Source organism: Chinchilla lanigera, unplaced genomic scaffold, assembly GCF_000276665.1.
Source record: "Chinchilla lanigera isolate Chin_1 unplaced genomic scaffold, ChiLan1.0 scaffold00031, whole genome shotgun sequence".
Taxonomy (NCBI): Eukaryota; Metazoa; Chordata; class Mammalia; order Rodentia; family Chinchillidae; genus Chinchilla; species Chinchilla lanigera.
The window spans coordinates 4,850,124-4,874,071 of NW_004955432.1; the positions used below are offsets into that span (position 1 = coordinate 4,850,124).

Consider the following 23,948-nt stretch of genomic DNA (forward strand, 5'->3'; position numbering starts at 1 on the left):
GATAAGCTAATAGAGCCTACAGAACTCTGCAAGAGAGCCAAGGTAAAATTAGTAGACAGAGGGCAGATTTTACTTGAGCCTTAAATCTATCTTAATCCATTTTATCAAAAGTCTCTGAAGAAATTGGAGACTTTCCTTGCACAATGGAGCTCAAAGTTATTGAAATGAAATAGCTTAATTCCACAGATAATTCATATTTTAAAGTCCTTCATCCACTAAATGTATGATGGCATCAACATTATATTAATTTTCTTACTGCTTAGCTTATTCATACGCAGAGTTAAAATCCTTCTTCAGAGTTAAAACCCTTCAATCAGAGTTAAAATCCTTCTTAGATATGCACATTCTGGCTTTCATGAATATTTTTTAACTGATTGCTTTACCACAATTAAAAAGCAAGCCAAGTAAAATTTATATGGTGATCATAACCCCTGAGGATGAAATTTAAACAGAACATTTTAGAGATAAAATATTTAAAGCTCCAATTTTCCAGTTATATTCTGAATAAAAACATTATTTTTAAGAAACATATTCAGGCGTGTGTGTGGATGTGTGCGCGTGCGTGTGTGTGTGTCATTGTAGGAGCTGAACTAAGGGAAAAGGTACACACAGCATAAAGTGTATGTTATTACATTGAGGAACATCAATGCTATGATTCATATTTATCATCTACTGATTTCAGGTCTTGCTTAGACTAACACCCAAACCATTTTTCCAATATGATGTTGCTGCAGCCAGAGGAAGCATTTGCCAGGAAGAAGCAACAACGAGGAAGATAATCATTTAGATACCATAAAAAATAAATGAAAACAGAGTGTCAGACGAGCGAGCAGACATAAACAATATTCCTTTTACATAGGCTTTTTGGTTAGTTTTTCAAAAGCAATAGGAAATAGAGTGTAGGAAGGGAGAGCAAAATGATAAAAAATGATGAGGATATGCTACATACGTGTACCAATTCCCCAAAAGAAATATAACTATGGTGTGCTGCAAGCATACATTAATAAAATATTCTTTTTAAATATATGAAAATATTTGTCAACTACTTGTCTTTTAAGTAGTTTTCAAGTAACTACTTAAAACAGCAATGACAAATAGGTCAAGCAAAAGAAATAAGTACTAATACACAAGTGACACATATGTGAAAAATATTCTTAAATTATGACAAACAAAACTATTCCATTAAATTAAATTCATTTGTAATTCCAATTCATTTCCATTCCAAGGATCCAGCCCTATCTTGCACCTGCTATTTTAAACAGAAAGCCAGAGTGAGACTTGATTGCCCATCCATGTGGTAGCAAAGAATGGGAGAATGCTAAAGAAAACTGAAGGATTACTCTTGGTCTAAAAAGACTTACCAAGTCTACTTCCAAATTAAATCCAAAATCTCTGTCCTTGTCACCCCTCTCCTGCCGCTACTCTAGGTCAGGCCACCGTGGCCTCCCTCCTCTTACAACTGCAATGGCCCCTACTGCTCTCCCTGATCCCATGGTTTGACTGTTCTCACCTACTCACCTGACCATTTATAGACGGAGCAATGACACAAAATAGCATGTGAGTGGTCCTTCTAGGTCCCCACACCCTTGGAATGAAATCCTCATGCTTCTTCAAGGCCTACAAGTCCCCACATTCTGATCCCTGCCCAGCTCAATGCCCCCTTTCTAAACTGAACTCTGGTCACACAAGCTCAGACTGTTTTCCAGAATGTACTGAAGTCTTTCCCGCCTCAGAAAACGTGAAAGACTCCTTCCGACACATCCATTCCCTATTGCAGCAATGGGAGGATCCATTCATCTCTCAGGTCTCTGCCTAGATAAAACCTTCTCAAGTTGCCTCCCTTACCACCATAAGAAAGCGTTCCCTCCTCACCCTCATCAGCACTCTTTCACTTCATCAGGGCACTTTTTAAAATATGTAATTGAGCGCATCTCTAAATGTACCCCTATGGCTCTCGCAGACTATTTCACCTCTCCAGACAATATTTACTCTGCCTGATGTATTACATACTTGGTCATCTGTAGCTAGCTGTCTGTGCCCTTCCCCTCCTCACATTAGAATTCAAGTGCCATGAAATATAAGCTTTACGTGATGTGATGCTTTCCTGGACATTCAGCCAAACTTCCCATTTTATTAGTGGGATATATTTCAAGTCAGCAGCAAAAACCTGGGCAAAAATCAAAATAGAACAGGAACAAAAGAGTACTCTAAGTAAATATGCACAATGTAAAAGTAATCTCACGATGATTCTCAGGTCAGCACAACTGAGTTCTGTAAACAGTCACTGCCAGCACTAGAGAAGCCCTAGGCACGGGTCCTGTTCCTAGCGCTCAGCTCCTCATCTTCCCACAGCTAACCACTATCCTCACTTATAAGCACTTTCTGGCTTATCTTTATGGCCTTAACACACAACGTGAGACTTTTTACACAACAGTTTTCCTGTTTTCAAGAAACACATATTCATAACACGAAAATGTGTCAGAATATTATCATGATATATGCTGAATTTTAAAGAAAATCTCTTGCTGCTCAGAAATCACTGGATCTAATGAATAGCATGAATTTCAATAAACTACTATCTATACTGTCAGAAACCTAAGAAAAGAGAACTGTCACATGGATGGTACTAAACAAACAATGCATCACAAAAGAGATTTTCAATTTTTGTACAACCATGCTTTTTGGTTGTATTCTTATCTTCCAAATGATGGAGCATATTTCAACTAAGTAGGAGCCTGGAAAAGAAAGGAACTAATTCACAGACTAAAATGACCCCACAGATCATATATAAAATATTCACTCAATCTTAGCAAATCAAGAGTTGGCTTGATAGGCCCCAAATCATCAGAGATAGAAATACATTTCCACCTTAGAAAATTATTTTTATGTTACAGCCTAGACAACTACAGAAACTTCTTTGAATTAGCAGATATAAAAAGTATACAACAAAATTGCAACTTCTCCAGAATATCAGTAATGATGTAATATGTCATTAAGAAAACATTTATATTGGAAAAGTGTCTTCTAATTCACATTGTCAGCCTGAAGGGTATATGAGATGACAGAGATTTAATATTTCTAACAACATTAAAAAAGACTCAAACCTTTCAAGTTCTTTGTTTTGCCCTCCAAATGCAATCACAGTTCTAACGGCTGCTAAGACTTCTTCAGCCACGGCTCCAGCTTTTGCATATGCCGAGAGCTCTTTATCAGTAAATGAAGACAATAGCTGTTTTAAAACACAATTTCAGATCGTTTAAACATTTTAACTTTTTATCTTTTTCAATGTTAAAAAAATTATATATATATGGCATATTAATGCATGTAAAAAAACCAAATCTTTCTTCCAGTTGTCTTTGGAAATCATGTTTCATATTTTAGTATAACCCTATAAGCCATCTCAAATCCATTTTGGATGGTTAACTACATATTTTATTTTCCCACTGAAAACCTCATAGATCATCATCTGAATAAATATAATGTACTTTTGAGAGATGTTAAATTTCAGAAAAGAAAATATACACAAGCATTATATCAACAAAACACGGTATGCACTCATCAAACCAATTGTTAGTGATATTCCAGGTCAAAAGTGTTAAAGTGAGTGGCTAGAAGAATACAAGGGCCCAAGTAACTTCAAGAAAGTTTCACAGGCCAGGATAAGCACAAAGCTTCCTCTGCTGGTTCTCTTGGGAATAAGAACATATTCAGCCACCAGGCAGGTCTTTCCTCTCTGGATGCTCTTTGATCCTTTGGTTTAGTTCCTGAGCATGTATTCTGGGGACAGAACATTACTGGTTGCCTTTTATGTGTAAGTTCTCATTTATTGCTACCAACTGCACAGTGAAATAGTATTTCCCATACTTTACACATGACGAAATGGAACACAACAGGAAAGGTTGAATAATTTGCTAATAAGTAAAATATCCAGGATTCAAGTCTGAGTCTGAGTGCTGAATTAACAATAATCACCAAAGGAAATCAAAAGTCAAAGGTTACTGTTTCTACCAGGAGTGAAGGTGGACAGCCATCTAAATATGCCTTATACATACCAATTTATAATAAAAAAAAGACTTAAACAGTAGTTTAGTCTTTTGATACATAATTCATAAGTTTTGATCTTTTCAATGTTGTTTTGATTATAAACAGTGCATTTCTTCCTTAATTGTCTAGGAAAGTAAAGGAAGCTGTGATAGATTCAGGAATGGGTAGATGTAAGCAAATGAAGTGCATGAAAGCAAACAGAAAGCACCCATTTTTGGCAGGGTGTTCAGAGTTGAACTTAGGGTCTTGCATGTACCAGGCAAGTGATCTCCTACTAAGCTGCCTTTTTGCTATTTCTTGCAGTAACCATTTAATATTTAGACCCCTGAGGTATTATTTTACCCAGCATGGTTTTTCTGGAGATGTCAGGGCTTCCACCAACTCTTGCTGGTGCCTCCTGAGAAAACTGAAGTGGTTTCTGAAGGTCAAGCTGCAAGGTATTGCTTGGTAGGGCAAGAACATGGTGATTTCCACACCAATGCTCTCCACCTGCCACACTGTTTCTGAGCAGATGAAAGAGTCTTGGGCACAGGGGTAGAAAAGAACTCTCTAGTCCAGGCTCCTTCCTGTCACTGGATCTCTTCGGGTTCTTTTGCTTGCTCGGGAGCCTTGAGTTGGGGAAGAGAGCCTCAAGTTCATAGGCAGAAACAGGCTTACCAAACTAGGGTATATTTCTTTTTTAATGTACCTGACAATCAAATAATTCAAGAAATATGTTTAAAATGATACCAAAAGATTATGACAGAGTAAGGATTAAAACTGAGGTCTCAGCAGCCAGCCACCGAGTCTTTTTATGAAATAAGTAGCATCCCAAATAGTGCATAATTCCTTATTAAAGATTAAGTCTGTTTTTCTAACTCAACCTGAGTAGAAATCATTACATTTAAAATAGTTTCAACAAGTGCTGATGTGAAGAGTTTACATATAACTTGCTTAATGTCTCAGTAAACAGAAAAATCAATTGACATCAGAAACTTCTGCCAAATATTTCAACTAACTGATAACCATCAGGAAGACCATTTACACCCTGTGATACTCTCAGCAACAAATTAACAGGACCCTCAAAACTTCAGTTTCTTCCTTTACAAAATAAGATAATGCCTATACCTTCAAAAGGAAAAATACGTATTTGCTTGACATAGCACGTGGCCCATAAATGGGAGTTGCAATTTGCAATGAAAAAAAAAAAAAATCCATCCCACAGAGAGTAAACTTCTGAATACTTACAGCCTGACTTATTTTTGTTAGGCTTGTCTTTGGCTGCCCTTCCACTATTTATAGCTTTTTGCTATACGAATTCATTGAATGTTTTTTAAATTATGTGTAACCTGAGAAAAACTACACGTTAGCATAATCTTAAATCACATTTGTTCATAAAATGAATATCATTCCTCCTCAGGGAGCAAAAACAAGTTTTGCAAAATCATTGGAGGCAAGTGTTCAAAAGTGCAGAGGGCCACCCCTACTGCTCTGCCTTCCTAAGTGGGCGAGAGAACTGGAGGATAAGGATATAGGCATCCAGGGCTGGAAAGCATCTATTTTTAAAATCATTTTTATAAGAATGCATTTAAATGTATAGAAACAGAGAAGCATACTGCAGATAGAACTATAAAATCAATATAGTAAACAAAGTCTGCAAAAATTAAAAAGAACACTTACACTAAACAATGTTAATGGAATGGGACATGTGTGTGGTTCACTAATTTGAATCTCTAGTTATTATGTGACTATGGTGCTTTCCCACCAGTCACAAACCTTCACAGTTCAGTACCTGTTTTTGTTTCTAAGCAAACAGAGGGTAAGATATAAGAGTTACTTCTGTCTTTCTCACACCTTTCTAAATAATCACATGGTCCAGGACAGTACAGGCGCTGGCAAGGGCAGCATTCAGTGAGACTGCATCGGCTTATCCTACTGATTTTGAACAGAAGCCATAGAAGCAAGTGTGAAATACAACATTAGGTCTATCATCATTCGAGACCCTTCCAGGTAGTGTAGGGAAGAAGCCTGGATTCAGAGGCTTCACCTACCTTTGCCCAGATCCCAGCTGATAGTCCAAGAACAGGGCTGACGGCCAAAATCACAAGCGTGAGCTTCCAACCACGTGTAAATCCTACTATAAAACCAGCAAAAAACGTTGCCAGTGACTGAATCAACATTCCAATTTTGTCACCAATTCCTTCATTAATTTTGGAGATATCACTAAAGAACAGATAATGTTAAGAGCCATGTCAGAATTGCAAACACAGACCATTTCTCCTATACCCAGTTTTGTGTTTTGTTTCATTTCATTTCATCTTGTTTGGTGAGTGCAGCATAAATCAGTTCATATCTAGTTTTATTTAACATTCATGTCGGTTCATTTCTAGTTTCATTTAGCAGGTGTCAGTTCCTAGTAAAAATTTATCATTGACAACAGGAATCCATAGTCCACAGGGCCCCAGGAAATGAACATGATTACTCAAGAAATATGCAATGCAGAAATTACAGATTGCTTGGAAATTTAAGCAGTAAGCATCATATTACTGCTCTACTGCATACTGATTCACTGCACACTCTCCAGCATCCCTTGATTTAGGTCCACTCCCTCATTCACTGCCAGTCAAGCAGGTCCCGTCGTTCCATGCCAGGTACACAAGACATGGCTGCTGTTCAGAAGGAACTTGGTCTTCTGAGTGATGCACTGACATCTCTAAGAGATCTGATGACATCTATCTCATTTCATTTACAGTAAGACCTGTGTCTGAGTTATACATAAAACTAGGTACTCACTCTGTGAGACGGGTATTCAGCTCCCCAACATCATGAACATCATACCAGCCTATCTCCTGTTTCATTATAGCATGAAAAAATTTTCTTCTAATTTTGTGTATCTGTCTTCCAGCTGCCAGGCACCAAAATGAAACCTGAATGTAAGCAGCAATAAGCACACCAGCACCGATTCCGGTATAATAATAGGCATACCTGAAAAACAATGAAAGAGTACGCATATGCTGTTTCCCAATCAATGCACCTTTCTCAGACCGACCACTCATTCTTACTTTTTTCACTTTCCTGGTATCTCTACACCCTTAACAAGTAAGAAGGGGCTGCAGCAAGCAGAGCTGATGATCAGCATCCAATTATGTCGATGCCAATACAGAGGAATGGTTAACAGTGGTTTGTACTTTGGCTCATTCCTACTTCTTCACTTAACTGCTCTACAGTCTCTGAAAAGCTGCTGAACCTTCCCAAGCCTCAGTTCTCCCATTGGTAAAATGAAAATAAGGATAAGAATAGTAAGGTAGTCACACGTGAAATACGTGTGGGCCAGTGCCTGGTGCAAAGTACACAGACAATGCCTGTGGTTGTGACTGAGTGTGTAGTGTATTGCATGCAGTACCAGGTAAAATACGTCACTGTGGTCTGTCTACTTTCACTGCATCAGCATCGATTGATGGGTGGCCTCTACACGTTGAGGATGGAAAGAAGTGACAGAACTTTTCAGAAAGTGGAATAAAGGGATGGAAATTGTCTCCTGGCTTTTGAGACAATTAGTCTAGTGCATCTGGGATGTTATTGACAGTTAAAAATGAAAAGTATCTGTACAGCACCTGATGAACTGGTCATCATGAACTATCCTAAAAGGCTCTTAATGGCCCATTTCCAGCTTCCCTTCCAGTTTGAACTGTAGCAGTAGAAACCGGTTAGAAGATGGTTATAACTTCTGAAACCAGGTCCTTGGTACCAGAAATGGTGAAGTCAGGTTTGCTAGCTCTGAGTTTTCATTTTTACTAAAGCAAATAACTCTTGAGTTTTATTAACCAATTCATTTTTAGATTAAAGGGAGGCATTCTAAAATGAAATACAGGATACCAAGTTTCCCAGTTTTAAAAGTTCCATGCTTGCTCTCTTTTAATAAAAATGTCTATACCATGCAGTAGCTATGAAAATGGTTATGTAATAAGCAGATGGTCACTGATGCTATGGCTCAAAACTGTGTGGCCAATTCATCAGGAATGGTGCTATGTAAACCTTCTTCCAAGCTACACTTCTGTTCCTTACAATGTACTTATCAGAAAATACATAATTGAGACATTGGAGTTTAGCTACAAGTTAACTCAAAAATTATTATCTGAGTGTTAATAACAAGAGAGACCTATAAACGAATCTATTTCACAAACAGAGCTTGTGCTTTTACATTCAGGAATGTGTTTTAAGTGATATTTTTAAAAAACATCCCTAAATGCTGGTTTTCTCAATATGAAAAACAATGGCACTCCACAGAAATATCTGGAAGTATTTCAACCTGCAAAATATAAACAACTGGTTTCATTTTCTTCAGGTCTTTCATATCATTTACAGAACAATACAAAATCATTATGTTCTGATTTACTAAAACTTATCTTTAGAAATCTGTTATAAACTATTCTAGGGAGTAAACTCCAGAATGTGTAAATCTTTAACAAAGTTTCCAGAGGTGAGCTAAGGTTAGAGAGACTGCATTTCTTCTAGGATGTTTTATTTCTTTGTTTGGAATTAGATGCTGAATTTTAAAAATTCCTGTTGGCTGATCTTATTATCATATCATGACTAAAAACACCCAAGAGGCAAAGCAATAACTACAAAGCCATTGAAAATAATGATTTCTAACTCAACTATATTTCACAAGACTACTTTAAATTACTCTAATTTTCCTGTTTGTGATACTCTTTATTTCCCATTGCATTCTTACATCTAATTTAGGATAACATTAACTTTAATACATCTTATGTAGCAAATACTTTTCTTCAAAAAAAAAAAGCTTCTACATTGTAGCTTTTTAAAAAACCTAACACTGGTATTGCTATTCTGAAAACTTCAAATTTTTATTATGATAATACGAAATTTTAAGCATTATTTTGGACTGACACAGAAAACATTAATAAAATAGTAGTAAGGAAAATGTCTAATTACGTGGTCATCTCTTCCTCTAGATGTCTGAAGATCAGTGTTTTGTTGATCTCACCTAGATCACCACAAAACAAACATATATGGTTTATGTCTCTTTGGTCTCCATCAGAAATCAGCATGCACAAATGAATCAAACACATTTCACGCTATAATTTACATAAAAATAAGCGAAACTAAGTTTTAATTGTATGTAAGCATTATGGCATCCCCTCAAATACTTTCTTGCTAGTTGTAACCAGACAGTCTAAATTCTCTGGTATGTATTTGTAAGAAGAAATCACATTAACAAGTATCAATGCATACTTGACATTTAAGTACATATGTAAAATATAATACTGCATTTCTCCAGTAGTAATTTTTATGTAAAATTTATGAAATACAAAAGCAATAAACACCAGTAGGCATCATCTGATATTAGCAAATACTGACATTTTTGGACCACATTAAAAAGTCCTTCATAATTTTAACTCCCATCTGCAAACATGCACAAATGCAAATAATCACTATTCTGTATAGTTGTGTGTATATTTCCACATTTTGTTTTATGTATGACATACCAATAAACACACATATGCTAAGTTTTTTAAAAATGGAATCATGGCCCATAATGCACAGTAAATTTTCCACATCAGTATATGTACGTATCTATTTTTTCAGACTGTATCTATTTTAGTAGTGTCCTATAATTTACTGTTACATATAATCCTACATTAAACATACATATATACTACAGTAAATAGTTTCTAGACTATGTGTCACAATCATAACTGCCAGATGGATGGGAAGGCATAATTTCAACCTTGTAATCATTGCAAGAAAGTTAGATTACAATGTGAGAGCACCTTGTTCTGATCTGCACAGGTATGGAAAAGGGGAAGAAAAGGATTTCTGCAACATTATCAATACAGGGACTGGGGATTTAGCTCAGCAGCACAGCGCCTGCCTGGCAAGCGCAACGTTGTGAGTTCAATTCCTGGTGTCAGAAAAAAAAAAAAAACCAACATTATCAATACAGACACAAGTCTAAAACCCATTTGAAGAACACACGGGCTGGTTTTGCTGGGTCTGGGAGGTGTTGTGTGGATGTAGGAAGGTGAAGTGGTCAAAAAGAGAGTTTGAGCCAGGCTGTTATGGTGAAGGAGAAAACACAAGCATGCATGCACAGGTTTTGAGTGAAAAAAAATATAAATAGAAATACAGTCCAGGAAGATTTAGCTGCCAGCAAGCTACAAGAATTAATGGAATTGAGAGACTAAGGAACCTAAGTTATTGCCATCTTTTAGCATAAAAGATCTGAGTGAACATGGAAAATACACACAGGATTCATAGAGAAAGAAGCTATAGGAACTGGCATCTAATGGAATACAAGCAGAGTAAAAATAAAAAGTAAACAAGACCTCAAGCTTAAGCATTTGCAGTCAGCAAAAAAAGCTGGTCTAGATGGATGAAGGCAAGTTATTAGTTCAGCCTTGAACATTTTCATTTTGTGGCACCTGGGACATTTAATTGAAGATGCCCAATAAATGTTCAGACTGTGGGTATCCAATTCTAAAAGAGTTCAGAAATAAATACTTAAGATCTGGTCTAGGAAATATAACTAAACTCAGAGAAGAAAAAAACCATCTCTCCTTATCTGTAAGGCCAAGATAGCAGGTAAAGAGGAAATAGCAGACCAAGCTCAGACCCTCAGGAAAACTAAATTGAAGGCTAAAAGAGAAGTTAAGGAAGCAACAAAGAAATACAGACATAGCAAAACACATAGAAATTTGCTTCATATTCTGTCAATATAACCATAAATTTTTCAAGGTTGATTTTTATTCAAATCTGTGATAAATTTTATGTTTCATGTCTTCAAAAACACAAGCAGATGAGGGTCAAATCTAGATCAATTTTCAAGTCTAACTATTTTTTCTGCTTATTGCTACAATAGACAGAATATTCCTTAACTAATATCCTAGGGGCTAGAAATGCTTCTAACTGTAATTTTGCAGATCTTATTTGCATAGATGTTACAAGTTAGATATCTCTAATTTTAAAAAAACACAATGAGCACTGACATTCAGAATGTTTCCAGTGTGGGGACATCTCAAGTATTGGATTCTTCACATAAGGGACGCAACATGTACAATTTTTTTCAGTTCTAAAGATTTGGTTTAGAAGCAATTTCTTAAGAATCAAAAAGTTAAACAAAAATTCAAGGTTAAAATCGGCTCCTGTGTGTTTATGTATATAATTGTGTCACACACATACCTTCCTTTACTTCCAACTTTACTGCCATGTCTCTTTTAATTCTACTTCAACAAGATGAGGGGCTGGGGATTTAGGTCAGAGGCACAGCGCCTGCCTGGCAAGCGCAAGGTCATGAGTTCGATTCCTGGTACCGGAAAAAAAAAATTTTTTAAAAAAAAGTGAAAGTATATCTGTCAGAATAAAGACTGAGCACACAGGTCTTTTGACATAGGTAATTTTGGCTAGTCAAAGAATGGACTAAAGATATCATCTTTTTTACACTTATTTCAATCTATATTTATTTTATTTATTTATTTTTTTATCTTTTTTGAGACAGGGTCTTACTATGCAGTTCAGGCTGGCCTTGAGCTCACTTTGTAGCCCAAGCTGATCTTAAACTCTCAACAATCTTCCTGCCTCAGCCTCCCAAGTGCTGGGATTACAGGCATGCACCACCACATCTGGCTATATATTTTTTTTTCTAATCAATCTTCACTAACTAAAAGCTACTGGTCCCAGTGATATTACCCTCTTCTATGAAGACCTCTCAAAATTCTTACCTCAAGATGTACTCCCATAAAATCAAAACTTTCAAGCTGAAATGACCTTAGAGATAATACAGCCCAAGAACATTTTATTTGTATAACTTTCAAAGGCTACTGCTGAAACTTGTACTGAGAAAAACAAAGTTTGAACAATATTTAAAATTATCTTGTTTTGGTGGGAAAAGCTAGAAACTCTCTGAGTTATGAAGCAATACCAGCCAAATTCTCAGGATGGAAAGTTAAATGTAGATGAGTTTATTTTAATAAAATATTTGTAAGACTTTTGTTTTCTGGCATCCAAAAACCTAATCATCCTGGTTCTTGTGCTTTGTTTTGCCTATCTCCGTACATGCTGGTTGTTTTTTTTTGTTTGTTTGTTTGTTTGTTTGTTCTTTCTAGAACTCTATTCATGCCCCCAGGGTGACTTTAACCAATTTTACAGCTTTGGTGACCCCAAATCTGGACCTAGAGCTACTGAATCCCTGTCCTTTTTCACAGTTAATGCTGTGGTTCAGGTTCCCCTCATCTCACCTCTGCTCTAACGAAAGCCTCTGACTCTTTACTCTATGCAGCTCTTTGTTTTCTCACATTTTAACTTTGGAATAACATAAAATCCTATCACTGTCAACACAGTGATTGACATAAAATCCTGTCCTATCAACATAAAATTGATTTGTAATCTTCAATGACAGCTTACACTATAGCAAGTATAAAATATAAAACATATTCATTTTGCAAACTTGCCACAATATACATGTGGCAAGTATACACAATAGTATTTTTGAAACCTCAGCCAATGATTTCCTTCATCCCCACACCTTCCTCCTCACTCCAATGGCCAGAACACTCTGCCTGTAGCTATCACAGCAGAGAGCTACTGTAGCATAAAAGGAAAGGGTGTGTAGGTTTCTTTTTGGCCTTTGTGTACTCAAAGCCTACCTCCCTTCAGGGTGGAGAGGAACTCAAGGAGGCAAAAATATTTTGCTTAGGTTTCATAAGGCTAAGTTCCACTTTTTTAGACTGCAAAATATTTTCCTCATGCTGGGAAAGCCACTCAATTGAGAACTTACCACAACATGGGCAGGGGAGGGTCCAGGAAACAAGCCTCTTGTTATGATTTATATCTGGATGTCCTGCCAAAGCCTCAGAGACAAAGTCTGCAGAAACTGCCTGGGCTATGGGGGCAGTGCACCTCGCTGGGTGTTGGGAAGTGGCAGTCACTGTGGGCGTCACCTGGAAGGGCATATTTCCCCAGCAGGAGCCTCCCTTCTCACTCTGCTTCCATGAGGCGAGCAGTTTTCTTTCACACAGGCCCTTTGACCATGCAGCCAGCCACACAAAGACTGAAACTTCTAAAATCTTAGCTAAACTAGACCTCACTTCCTGTAAGTTGCGGGTGTCAGATATGTGTCTCAGTGATGAGAAAGTGCCTAAAAAAACAATTTTTTGTTACGTAAACAGACCCTGGAGTGGGACCTCAGAAAGGAGTTTTTACATAGTATGTGGAGAAGACAACCTCAGGATAGCAACCCAGAGCCTCTTGTGTCTAGAGATATGCAAAAGTTACAGAATAATCCCACTGTTCCTGAGAATGGGGAACCACAGCATACGACAGAAGGGCTGTATAGAAGATGGTGGCGAACACCTGGCCATCTCACACATCTGGAATTACACTGGCCTACCTGATAAACCTTAAGGAGAAGTAAAGGCTACCTTAAGACTGGATTGAGGCTGGATTTCCACCACATTTGCTACTGACAAACTCAAAGCTGAAATTATATTGTTATATAAAAATGACTTTTTTTGAACACTTGGGTTCCAACGTAACACCCTACGCAGCCTGTATTGCCACTTCCTCACCCCATGTTCTTTAACTTTCTCCTTTTCCATGGAGCACCATCTCTAAGCTCAGGGAGGGGTTTGCTGTTCTTTAACTATTCTATCCACTCTCTTCCTCCATCACTTCATTTACTCCTTTCTCTGCCTGAATATCCTTCGCCAATTTTTTCACCTGGAAAACATTCCTCCATAAGTGAGGTAAAACACGACTTTTTCTCAAGTGGCTTATCCTTAAGAGAGTGACTCACCTCGTCTTAGATTTCCATACTAATTATCACATGATTCTCCAGACCACTGAGGGTTCGCAGTATGGTACATTTGAATCTGACCTGTGTATCTCAGTGTGCTCACTAATTTATTTTTTTCTTCAGAGCTCTGAAGAAAAGAATAAATAAAAAGTATGTGATTGGTGATATCCTCCCTGGCTGACCGAGGCTAGGCTACAAGGGTGATTTTCAAACCATCTTCCACAGGGCCTGAGGGCTGGCACTGTTGTAGACAGTGGGGCTATCACCTACAATGAGAGCTACTTTTTCAAATCTCATTAGGTTTCCATTCCAACAGGAAATTCTTTCATTTTCAGGCTCCAGTCCTCATGTGACGAGATAGTAATATTGAAATGTCTAGCAAGGTTTCCCCCCGTGCTCCCCTTTTTTCCTTATGCCCCTTCCCCATGCAAAAAGCTGGAATAAACCAAGAGCCATAAACGAACAAAATAATTGTAGAGCAATAACTAAGTAGCAGGATTCCTAACCCAGGAACTCAGCTCTGTCATCTAGCGAGCAAACTCATTGTGGCTACACTGTGCAACTTTTTAGCTGTGGTTCCTTCATCTGTAAAAGGATGGATCTGTCTCAGTCCCCATCACCAGATTTTAAGGTAAGGACTGCACAAATTCTGTCAAAAGATAAAGAGAAACCGTATTAGGGTATTAAAAACTCAAGTCCATAATGAAATTGGACAAAGTCTGTGTAAGATAGCCAGGGAAGGCATCAGGACATGAGAAAGCCCATAGTGGTTTACCATGGCACCAAACAAGGGTGGGCCCACGTATTCTTCATAGAGCTGTCTAGTTAAACCCTGTGTTTAGTGTGAAGTGCTCAGGCCTTCAGGAAGAGGTTTCTCCTCATGCAAGGAAGATGACTCCAACAAGGAGGCTCTGATGGCTGGTCTACCGCACAGAGAGTTAAGAAAGTTCTGTTAACTAGAGCGAAAAGGTCTGAGGATACTTGGGGCCCCAGCCATCCAGCAGGCTGGCTTTCCCTCCAGAAGCTGCAGATAGCACGTCTGCCCTCTTCTCTGGCACCAGTATCACATTCAGATGCTTCCCCTGGCCTAACCCAACCCTTCTCCCACCCAAGCAGTCTCTGCAGCTGAGCAGGGTAGTGAGAGCATGTTCAGTGTTCTAGGGTAAAAATAAAAATACAGGCAGCGTGCTGCCTTTGGAAAGGTGAGGAAGGGTGTATAGCAGGTGGGTAGCAGTGAGAATTGCAGTGGGAAGGTCATTCAGTGTACTTCCTTTACTTAATATTTATTTTTAAATGGTTTCACCTGTTACACAGAACACTTTTATGTTGTTTATGAGGGAGACGCTGATCCAACAGGGTTACCACCTCATCTTTCTGATTCTTCTATATGGGGTCAGGGGCCTTTCCTCTCCTCTCCCGAAAGCATTTTGAGTGTCTCTGCTCCACTGCCCTGATCACACCCCAATACATCTGCTGGTTCCTTGTCCATCCCTCTATTATACTATGTTCTTGAGAGCTGGGAATGAACACACCGGGTACTATGGCTGACTGGCACACAGGAAGTTTGTATACAAAGTCGCTGATAGCTTGGTTGAAGATAATAAGCCCTCATTTCATAGTTCTACTTCAAAGATCAGCACCTTTTTCTACTAATGGACAGAGAGTAAACATTTAAGCTTTGAAGACTATTCGTTCCCTCTCACAACTACTCTACAGTGTCACTTTGATATGGAAGCAACCACAGACAACACAAAAGCAATTAAGTATGGCTGTCTTATTCATTGTTCTTGTCTCTCGGGTGAAAAAATCACCTGAAACCCAAAACTTAAAACAGGAAAGGTTTATTTAGTGCATGGTCTGCTGGCCCCAAGGTGTGGGAGGAGGATGGTGGCCCCTGTAATGACAGCCAGGAAGGAGAGCAAATGAAGGAGCCCGGGAGGGAGGCAGACCTCTTCGCGCCAGGCCCCAAGTGACTGGTCTCCAATCAGGCCCCGCCTCTCCACAGCACCCTCCGCCCCTGAACTCACCCTAACCCTAACCACTTTCCGAAAGCCCTGCCTCTCAGCACAGGAGGGCTCTGGAGGACATCCCAGGCCCAAACCCTAACAGTGGCTGTTTCCTTAAAACTGAAAACTAAATCTGTTATCATTTTCGTAAGTCTAAAAGTATTTCTTCTTTTGATTCTTCCAGTAATTTAAAAATGTATGAATTATTTGTAGTTTATAGGTTATATAAGAAGTGGCAGAAGGCCTAATCAGGCTGTGGATAATAGTCTGAGCATGTCTACCTCTGCTTTCCCTGAAAGGTAGAGACTGGTGACCCATTCCTAAGGAAATGCTGCTTACAGGTATGTTTATTCACACCTAACATAGGTACTGAGTAACTGTGGGTATGAGTCAAACTTTCAACAACTAGACGATCTATTGGCAACTATTACGTGCTATTGGGTAACAAAGGCAGGTTACTATCAGTCTGAGTACACTTATGATGCTATAAAAAATTGCTGACTAGGTGGTTTATAAACAATTGAAATTTACTTTCACAGATCTGGAGGCTGGGAAGCCCAAGATCAAGACAGATTTGGTATTTGATGAGAACCTAGTTCCTGATTCACAGATAGTATTTTCTGTGTCTTCATATGGTAGATGGGGTTCTTTTATAAGGATATTAATCACATGTATAAGGGCCCAACCCTCAGGACCTAAACACCACTGAAAGGTACCTCCTCCAAATACTGTCATATGGGGAGTTAGGATTTCAACATATAAATTTTAGAGAGCACATTCAGACCATAGCACTCTCCTCACAAGTCTTAGGTGGTCTGGATAAACCTGGCAACGGTTACTAATTTTACCTAAAGAGATCGTGGTGTCCTTATGACAGTAAAAGCCTGTTGGGCTTAGTGCCTGGTATAATCCATGCACTCTGGGAGGCTGAGGCAGGAGGATCATAAGTTCAAACCAAGCCTGAGGAACTTAGTGACTAACCAGATTTTGTCTAAGGGCTGGGAGTTTAGCTCAGTGGCACAGCGCCTGCCTGGCAAGTGCAAGGTTGTGAGTTCGATTCCCAGTACCAGAAAAAACAAAACAAAACAAAATAAAACAAAACAAAAAAACCAAATCAGGGGCTGGGGAATTAGCTCAGCGGCAAAAGTGCCTGCCTGGCAAGCGCAAGGTCGTGAGTTCGGTTCCCGGTACTGGAGAAAAACTAAAAAAAAAAAAAAAACAAAAAAAAAAACCAAATCAGATTCTGTCTAAAAATTAAAAAGGGGCAGGAATAAAGATCAGGCACATAGCCCTAAGTTCAGTCCCCAGTAGTCCATAAATAAAAATGTAAATAAATAAATGTTTTTAAAAAGAATAAAAGCCAATTGATGTTGAGTGGTGGAGATGTAATACAAATGTCAATGGAGTCATGGTAAAACACTAGTGGGTATAAAACAACCTGAGTTCATTATGGTCCATCAGAGTTCAGCTGTTGATGCTCTGCTCTTCCAAGATGGGCCCAACAGTGAACAACAATGTGCATATCTGTACACAGATGAGTGCAGTGGCTGTCTCTTTCATAGTGTAAGCAGAAGCACACTGTGATTATTATAACACCTCTGGGAGGCTTAGAGCCATGGTATTTGCACTCATGACAAAGTGGGTAGGATCAGAATGGGCAGAAATGTGCACATTTGGTCTGCTGAGCTACAAGGGAACACTGAAAGATCCACTGGTTCCACTACAAACCAGGAGGGGAGCTAACTCCACACAGTGGTGCCAGCACATGATATACAGGAAACACTGCACTTACACAGCATTGAGGGCCTTTTTGTGTATACAGCATAAAAGAAAGATGCCAGTTCAAAGGCAGCACAGCATCTTACTGTAGGTGCCTTTGAATGCCATGAAGCTAGAGGATAAGTGCATAAGAATTTCACACAGCTAAACTGTATTATATGTTTTACTAGCCCAACTCTGTAGCTGCACTCACAGAACTGAAGTAGTTGTACTCGGGGAAAATAATGTATCTTCAGGATCATAAATAAGTTGTTTCTAGGTCCCAAAGACACGTACCAAATGTTCTACAGATACCCCAAATAGACACAAATGTTTATGTGCGTATTTCTGAATATGAAAAAATTCATGGCATTCATCAGAGTCTTAGAAGAGCAAATGTTCAAGGGTAATTGTAAGTGATGTGATATCACTGTATTTTCAATGGTAGTGTCAAACAGGCATTTTCAACACTTTTGCCACCTGAATGTAAATTAAATTGTAGGTCTTTGAGTAGTTTACTTTAAGTCAACCTATCCTTGACCAGAGGTATTATGAAGATTGAAACTTGGAGCCATTGATCTATCTCCCCACAACATGAAAGTGTGTATGTTACACCCAAATCATTTCAGTAAATCCATCCACTTTCCCACTTCCTAGAGGGCTGCTGTATGGCTCCTTTAACAGCCAAGTGTTTTTGCTTCCTATCTCATGAGAAGCCTGAAGGGCACTAGTGCCCCCTTACCCACAATTGGATTACCGTATCATCTTACCAAAAGGAGGAAAGGTCAGTACAATAAAGTATTTTGAGAGAGAGAGAAAGAGATGAGAGAGAGAGAAAGAGAGGGAGCAAGAGAGAGAGAACAAACACATATTTGCAGAATATTGAATATACTATACTATTATATTCGCTTTATTTTGTTGTTATTTATTGTTGTTAATCTTTCTTTGCCTGAGTGATGTATGATAATTTAGCACAGGTATGCATGTACGAAAAAAACCATAGTGGATACATTCAGTTCTCTCCACAGTTTCGGGTATTTCCTGCACTCTCAGGACATACCCCCAGTGAGAACGGTGGTAATCAGAGAAAACTTCCACAGTTCTCACCTACTTGGGTCCCCACCGTATCATTCAAAGCATTTTTCAGCACATTTCCAATACAACCAGCACAACAAACAGCACTTACTTTGATTAGTAGTGTTTGATGAAATACTGCTTTCTGCATTTGAAAAGCTGTCTGTCATGTCCCCAAACACCAGCATCAACAGGGGGAGTGCAGTTCCATGGATAACAGCAGCCAAAGTTCCCAGCACCATGTACAACCTGTCAAGCCTACCTGCATAGCGAAACTTAGACAGAAAAGAAAATATACCACAGGTACAATCAGTAGTTTCATAGGTGGTTTGTTCTCTCTTCAAAATATATCCAAAATCCAAACATTTTTCATACTATCATGCTACCACTCCAGTCTAATGTACCCTCTGCCTTTGGTAAACTGCTTTAGTAACCTAATCAGAAAGGACATTTTACTTTGCTAGGGAGGGGGAGGAAGAGAGACAGAGAGAGAAAGAGAGAAAGAGAGAGAGAGAGGACAGGTGAGTCCAAACACATACTTACAGAATTTTTGAATACAGTATACTATTATATTTGCTTTATTTTATTATTATTTATTATCATCAATACTTCCGTGCCTGATATATGTATGAGAATTTAGCACAGGTATGTATGTAAGGAAAAAAACATAGTGGATATATTCAGTTCTCTCCATGGTTTCAGGCATTTCCTGTGATCTCAGGAGAAAGTTCTGGACTAATTCTTCATAATGAATTTAATCTGTCTTTTTTTCTTATTTGATGTCTGATGAGAATTCTAAAAGTCTTTAATAGGAGTATGGTAGAAACACAGTACGTGTATTTGCTGCCCTGGTTTCTAAGAATAGAAGTCACTTCCCATTTCACAGGAACAAACTTGAATGTCACAGGCCCCTCTTGGGACCCAACTGAGGAAAATTTTTTGCCACTTCAAGAAATTGTCTTGGCTTAAAGATCTGCTGCCCAATGAGATTAGCATAAACATAAAATGATTTTAATATAATCAGGCCTTAATGTGAGGAAGAAGGGGAAAAATGAGTTGGACACGTGCCAAGGAACGTTTTTCCTGAGAAGTTAGAATCTGATCATAATGAGAGTGACCAGGGAAGATCTACTAACTTCTTTAGATGCAGGCAAGTCACAAGAAGGAAGGAAAGACTTCTCTGAATCCAAAAAGTGATGGGAAAAGAGCACAGTGTGAAGAATGTGTTTAGGGCCACCTGGGAGAAATTTAATGCTTCTCTAATGTAACTCAGTGGCATCCAGGAAGTGATCAGAGAAGTCCAGCAGAATGGACACCCCATAGAACAAGTGGTTCGGTCTATCAATATGCAAGAGTATTTATAAAGAGGATGAGACTGTTGTATGCTCAGGAGACCAAATATCCAAAAGACATCATTGCCTGGATTCTGTTTTGAATAAATCAACTGTAAATAACAAGCTTTGGAGGTAAGCTGAAAAATCTAAATGTAAATGGAGCATTCCACAGCATTAAGAAATTCTTCTTCATTTTGTTGAATATGATCATCCCAATATGTTTTAAAGAATAATGTTTGGCAGCAAAAATTGTGAGAGCTACCCCTTAGGTATGAAATATTATGAAATAAATAATTTCCGATGTAACATTTGGCAAAATGGTAATCATTAGGTATAAATGATGGGTATAGGAGTATGAATTTTACTATTCTCCCTTAATGTGTTTGAAATTTTTATCATAAAACTAGGTAAAGAGAAGATGGCCCTCACACAGGCAAAGGGATGTGTCACTTCATTCTGAAGGGAATGAGCTAAGAGTAAATACAGGTATAAGGAAGCTGCCAGAAAGAGTCAGAATTTCATGCTTTTTCATGGCTGGAAGCAAGAGTGATTTCTGGAGAGAAAGGGTAGGAAGAGGACTTGAGGAAAGTGCTAACATAATGCTGAGCGGGATGAGAGTTCCAATCAAATGCCACAGCTCTGTAGTTTGTTAGGCAACAATTTTAGAGGAAAAAATATCTCTTAATAATCTTGAGCCTCAGCTTCTACATTTACAAGATGAGGGATATATTTGTACATACAGGAAACCTTACATAGTTCTTAAGAGGTTAAAATGAGACTTAAGACAAACCAGAGGATTACTATTATTGGTTTTGCAAATGTAATAATTAATAAGACTCTTCAGGTTCATACAGTCAAGAAAAAGACCAACGAAGTTTTAATTTACATGAAACACAACCCACACATATAAAATAAATATAATTGGAACCCTTTCTAAAAAGTGAAATGAAAAATATTTGGTTAGGTGCTAATAGGAGACAGAGGTGAACCAGAACCACACAAAAGGAAGGTTAACCAGTGATGAAACCCAAGGAAAGGATTTCCAGGGCAGAGAGGTAGACAGTGCTGCCAGCAAAGGGATTTACATAACATTCACTACGCTAGGTGCCAACATGGTCTTACCAGCGTGCCCAGTTTGGAGAGGGAAGTCAGTAAACTCATTCATTCAACATTTTAAAAGTATCTGATGAGCACCAAATAAGGTTTCTGCTTAGTTCTGGGCACTGACAAGAGTGACTAAGAAAAGTCCCTTAAGATTTATAGACTAGTGTTAATAGTAACAAGAAAATAGATATATTCAATCTCTAGGTACCTATTAAAAGTTACAGGTACTATTCTAGGCACATAAGGTACATACTTGCTGCCTTCATGGAGTTTACATTCAGAGAGAAGACAAACACAGCAAGAACTCAAGACAATGGTGCTAGGCAGCTGGTTTAGGCTGGATAGTCAAGGAATGTCTCAATGGAAAAGGACCTCAGGAAAAGGAAGGATACAATTTGTCCTGTGATGCTCTGGGAACAAGGCATTCCAGGAAGGAAAAAGCAAATGCAAAGGTTCTGAGTTGGAAATGATTTTGGTGTGTCTAGGAATCACACAGAATGAATACTGTGGCAAGAGCAGGGCAGTGGGAGGACTTGTCTATGGTGAAGTCACAGCTGAGACAGAGGTCAGAGTATGTGGAATACTGCACAGCTTTAGAAAGGAGACTGGGTTTTACTCTCAATTTTGCACATACTGGAAAGTGGAACCAATCCAACATTTGGAGAAGGGACTGAGTGATTCCATGTGGATTCTAGGGGAAGATGTTTAGAACTGACTTTCCTCTCCAAAAGTAGAGGAGGGATCCTAAGAGGAAAGAGGCCGAGAGAGTTAAGTCTTGACCAGAGAGAGTAAGCAAAACAATAAAACACACATGCATGCTTGCAGATGCTCTAAAAAAAACAAAAACAAAAACAAAGCAGGTCACCATCCTAATCCCAAAACCTGTGACTATGCTTTTGATATGATAAAAGAGATTACAGATGCTAGATGTGGAGAAAGACATTCCTTAGTTACTATTTTGTGTGTTGCCTGAGGTCTAACCAAGAGTTGGGTTCTGGAGGAAGTCTAGCATAAGCATTGTAAGCCTCAGGATCAATACTTCATGCTTTGCTGAGATATGCACAAAGGAAGATAACGTGATGACTTTCTGATCAGTCACTTTGCTATGATAATTGAGCTGTATTGTCCTTGCTGAAACAGTTGATATTCTCGGATTCCTCTGCTACCTCCTTGGTGGGTTCTGAATAAAAGGTTACTGAAGATGGTAATCAGGGGGCAGTCAGTCCTAGAGGCTGCTAGCACCTGATCACAGGATTTTGGCTCTCTTGGTTTGATTTTTTTCTTACTTTTTTTATACATCTGTGGGCACCTAGTTTGGGGGATCTGTTCACCCTGGACAGAGTTGGATGAGAAATCCAACAGCTAGAGATCTTGGGATATGGAGATCATCCTGTGTTATCCAGGTTGACCCAATGGAACATCACAAGGTGCTTCCAAGAAGGACACAGGGCCCCTGAACCTTCAGGAGACGTGACAGCTGACGTATGATGCTGGAGTGACACAAAGAAGGACCACAGTCTAGAAATGCAAGTGTCTTCTAGAAGCTCCAAAAGGAAAGGAAACAAGATTCTCCTCTCCTCCAGAAGGAATTAAATCCTGCTGACACTTTGATTTTAACCCAGTAAAAAGTCTGACGCTAGAACCATAAGGTAATAAGTTTTTTCTGTTTTAACCAAATAAGTTAGTGGTTATTTTGCTATAGCATCAAAAGCAATTGAGAAGACAATGTCAAAAGAAGGATAATAAACAGGAATGCGACAGCTAGAAAACTGAGACGCTCCAGTCAAAAAGAACTATTTTACAGAAAAAGTTGTTTGTGAGGATAAACCCAAAGGCCTCACAGACAAGTGTAATTTACTACGAATGAAGCTGCTGCAATTGAAAAGGTCAAAGCCGGTACTGGAGAAAAACCAAAAAAACAAAAAACAAAAAACAAAACAAAAAAAAAAAAAGAAAAGGTCAAAGGATGTTGAGTTTCAGACTATGAAGACACTAAATAACCAAGGAAGAATAATCTTGCATAGTAAATGAAGCTGAAGCAATCAAATGCAAAAGTCCTCAGTGAAGGAGGCATAATGAGAAACTGACTGAGAGCTCCCCTCAAAATGGATAGAAAATCATATAATTGTGCTGAGTGAAACTCAAATGAGAAAGGAATGTCATGTGAGGATAGAAGCAATCTTACAGTGGCTGCATAGAACTATTGAAATGTCAACACCATCACTAATTCCTGATAAGGAATAAAGGAGCCTCAACTTCCCAGGCAAAAGTAGCCAAAGAAAAAGCCAAAGAGCTGAAAGGAAAATCAGCACACTAAAATCACAGAAGATAAGAGAAGACAGAATATAGTGGACATGGTAAGGGCTGCTGAGAAGTCAAGAGAGTTTTTCAATTTGCGCTGAATTTCAACAGTGGCATGGACAGAAGCAAAATTCCATAATTTGAAAACTGGAAGGTGAAACAAGACATAAACATAGGTAACTCCTGTGTAAAGGGCCTGAGTGGGGATTCTGAGAGGGAGTTGGAAAAATAAGACACTTGACCTGTTCACGCCAGTGACAGAGTGAAAGGTTAAGACATGGAAGAGAAAGAATGATAATAATGATACCAGGCCCTTGAGAAGACAGAGGAGATAGGAGACAATGTACAAGTGAGTGACTCGTTTTTAAAACTGGATGTTCCCTCTGTTTCAATAGAAAAACAGCAGAAGGAATAGATCCAAGTTGAGGTAGGTTGGTAACATTGCCATAGTTATGAAGGTCAAGGAGTGGTTGGCTCTTCATGTAACAATAAAAGTCACTCAAGTTGGCAGCAGGACCAGGAATATGGAAAGGT

The 23,948-nt window shown here is 38.6% G+C and overlaps 1 protein-coding gene across 1 annotated transcript in view; it reads right to left on the reverse strand.

Moving 5' to 3' along the window:
* The window catches only part of LOC102016302 (multidrug resistance protein 1-like), a gene marked incomplete at its 5' end in the record, with an annotated part of 83,679 nt that overhangs the window by 52,562 nt on the left and 7,169 nt on the right, over positions 1-23,948 (reverse strand). Inside the window, 5 exon segments of the mRNA XM_013516023.1 lie at positions 3,105-3,229; positions 6,075-6,246; positions 6,817-7,008; positions 8,980-9,031; positions 18,788-18,950. Of these exon segments, the coding sequence (XP_013371477.1) occupies positions 3,105-3,229; positions 6,075-6,246; positions 6,817-7,008; positions 8,980-9,031; positions 18,788-18,950 (704 nt within the window).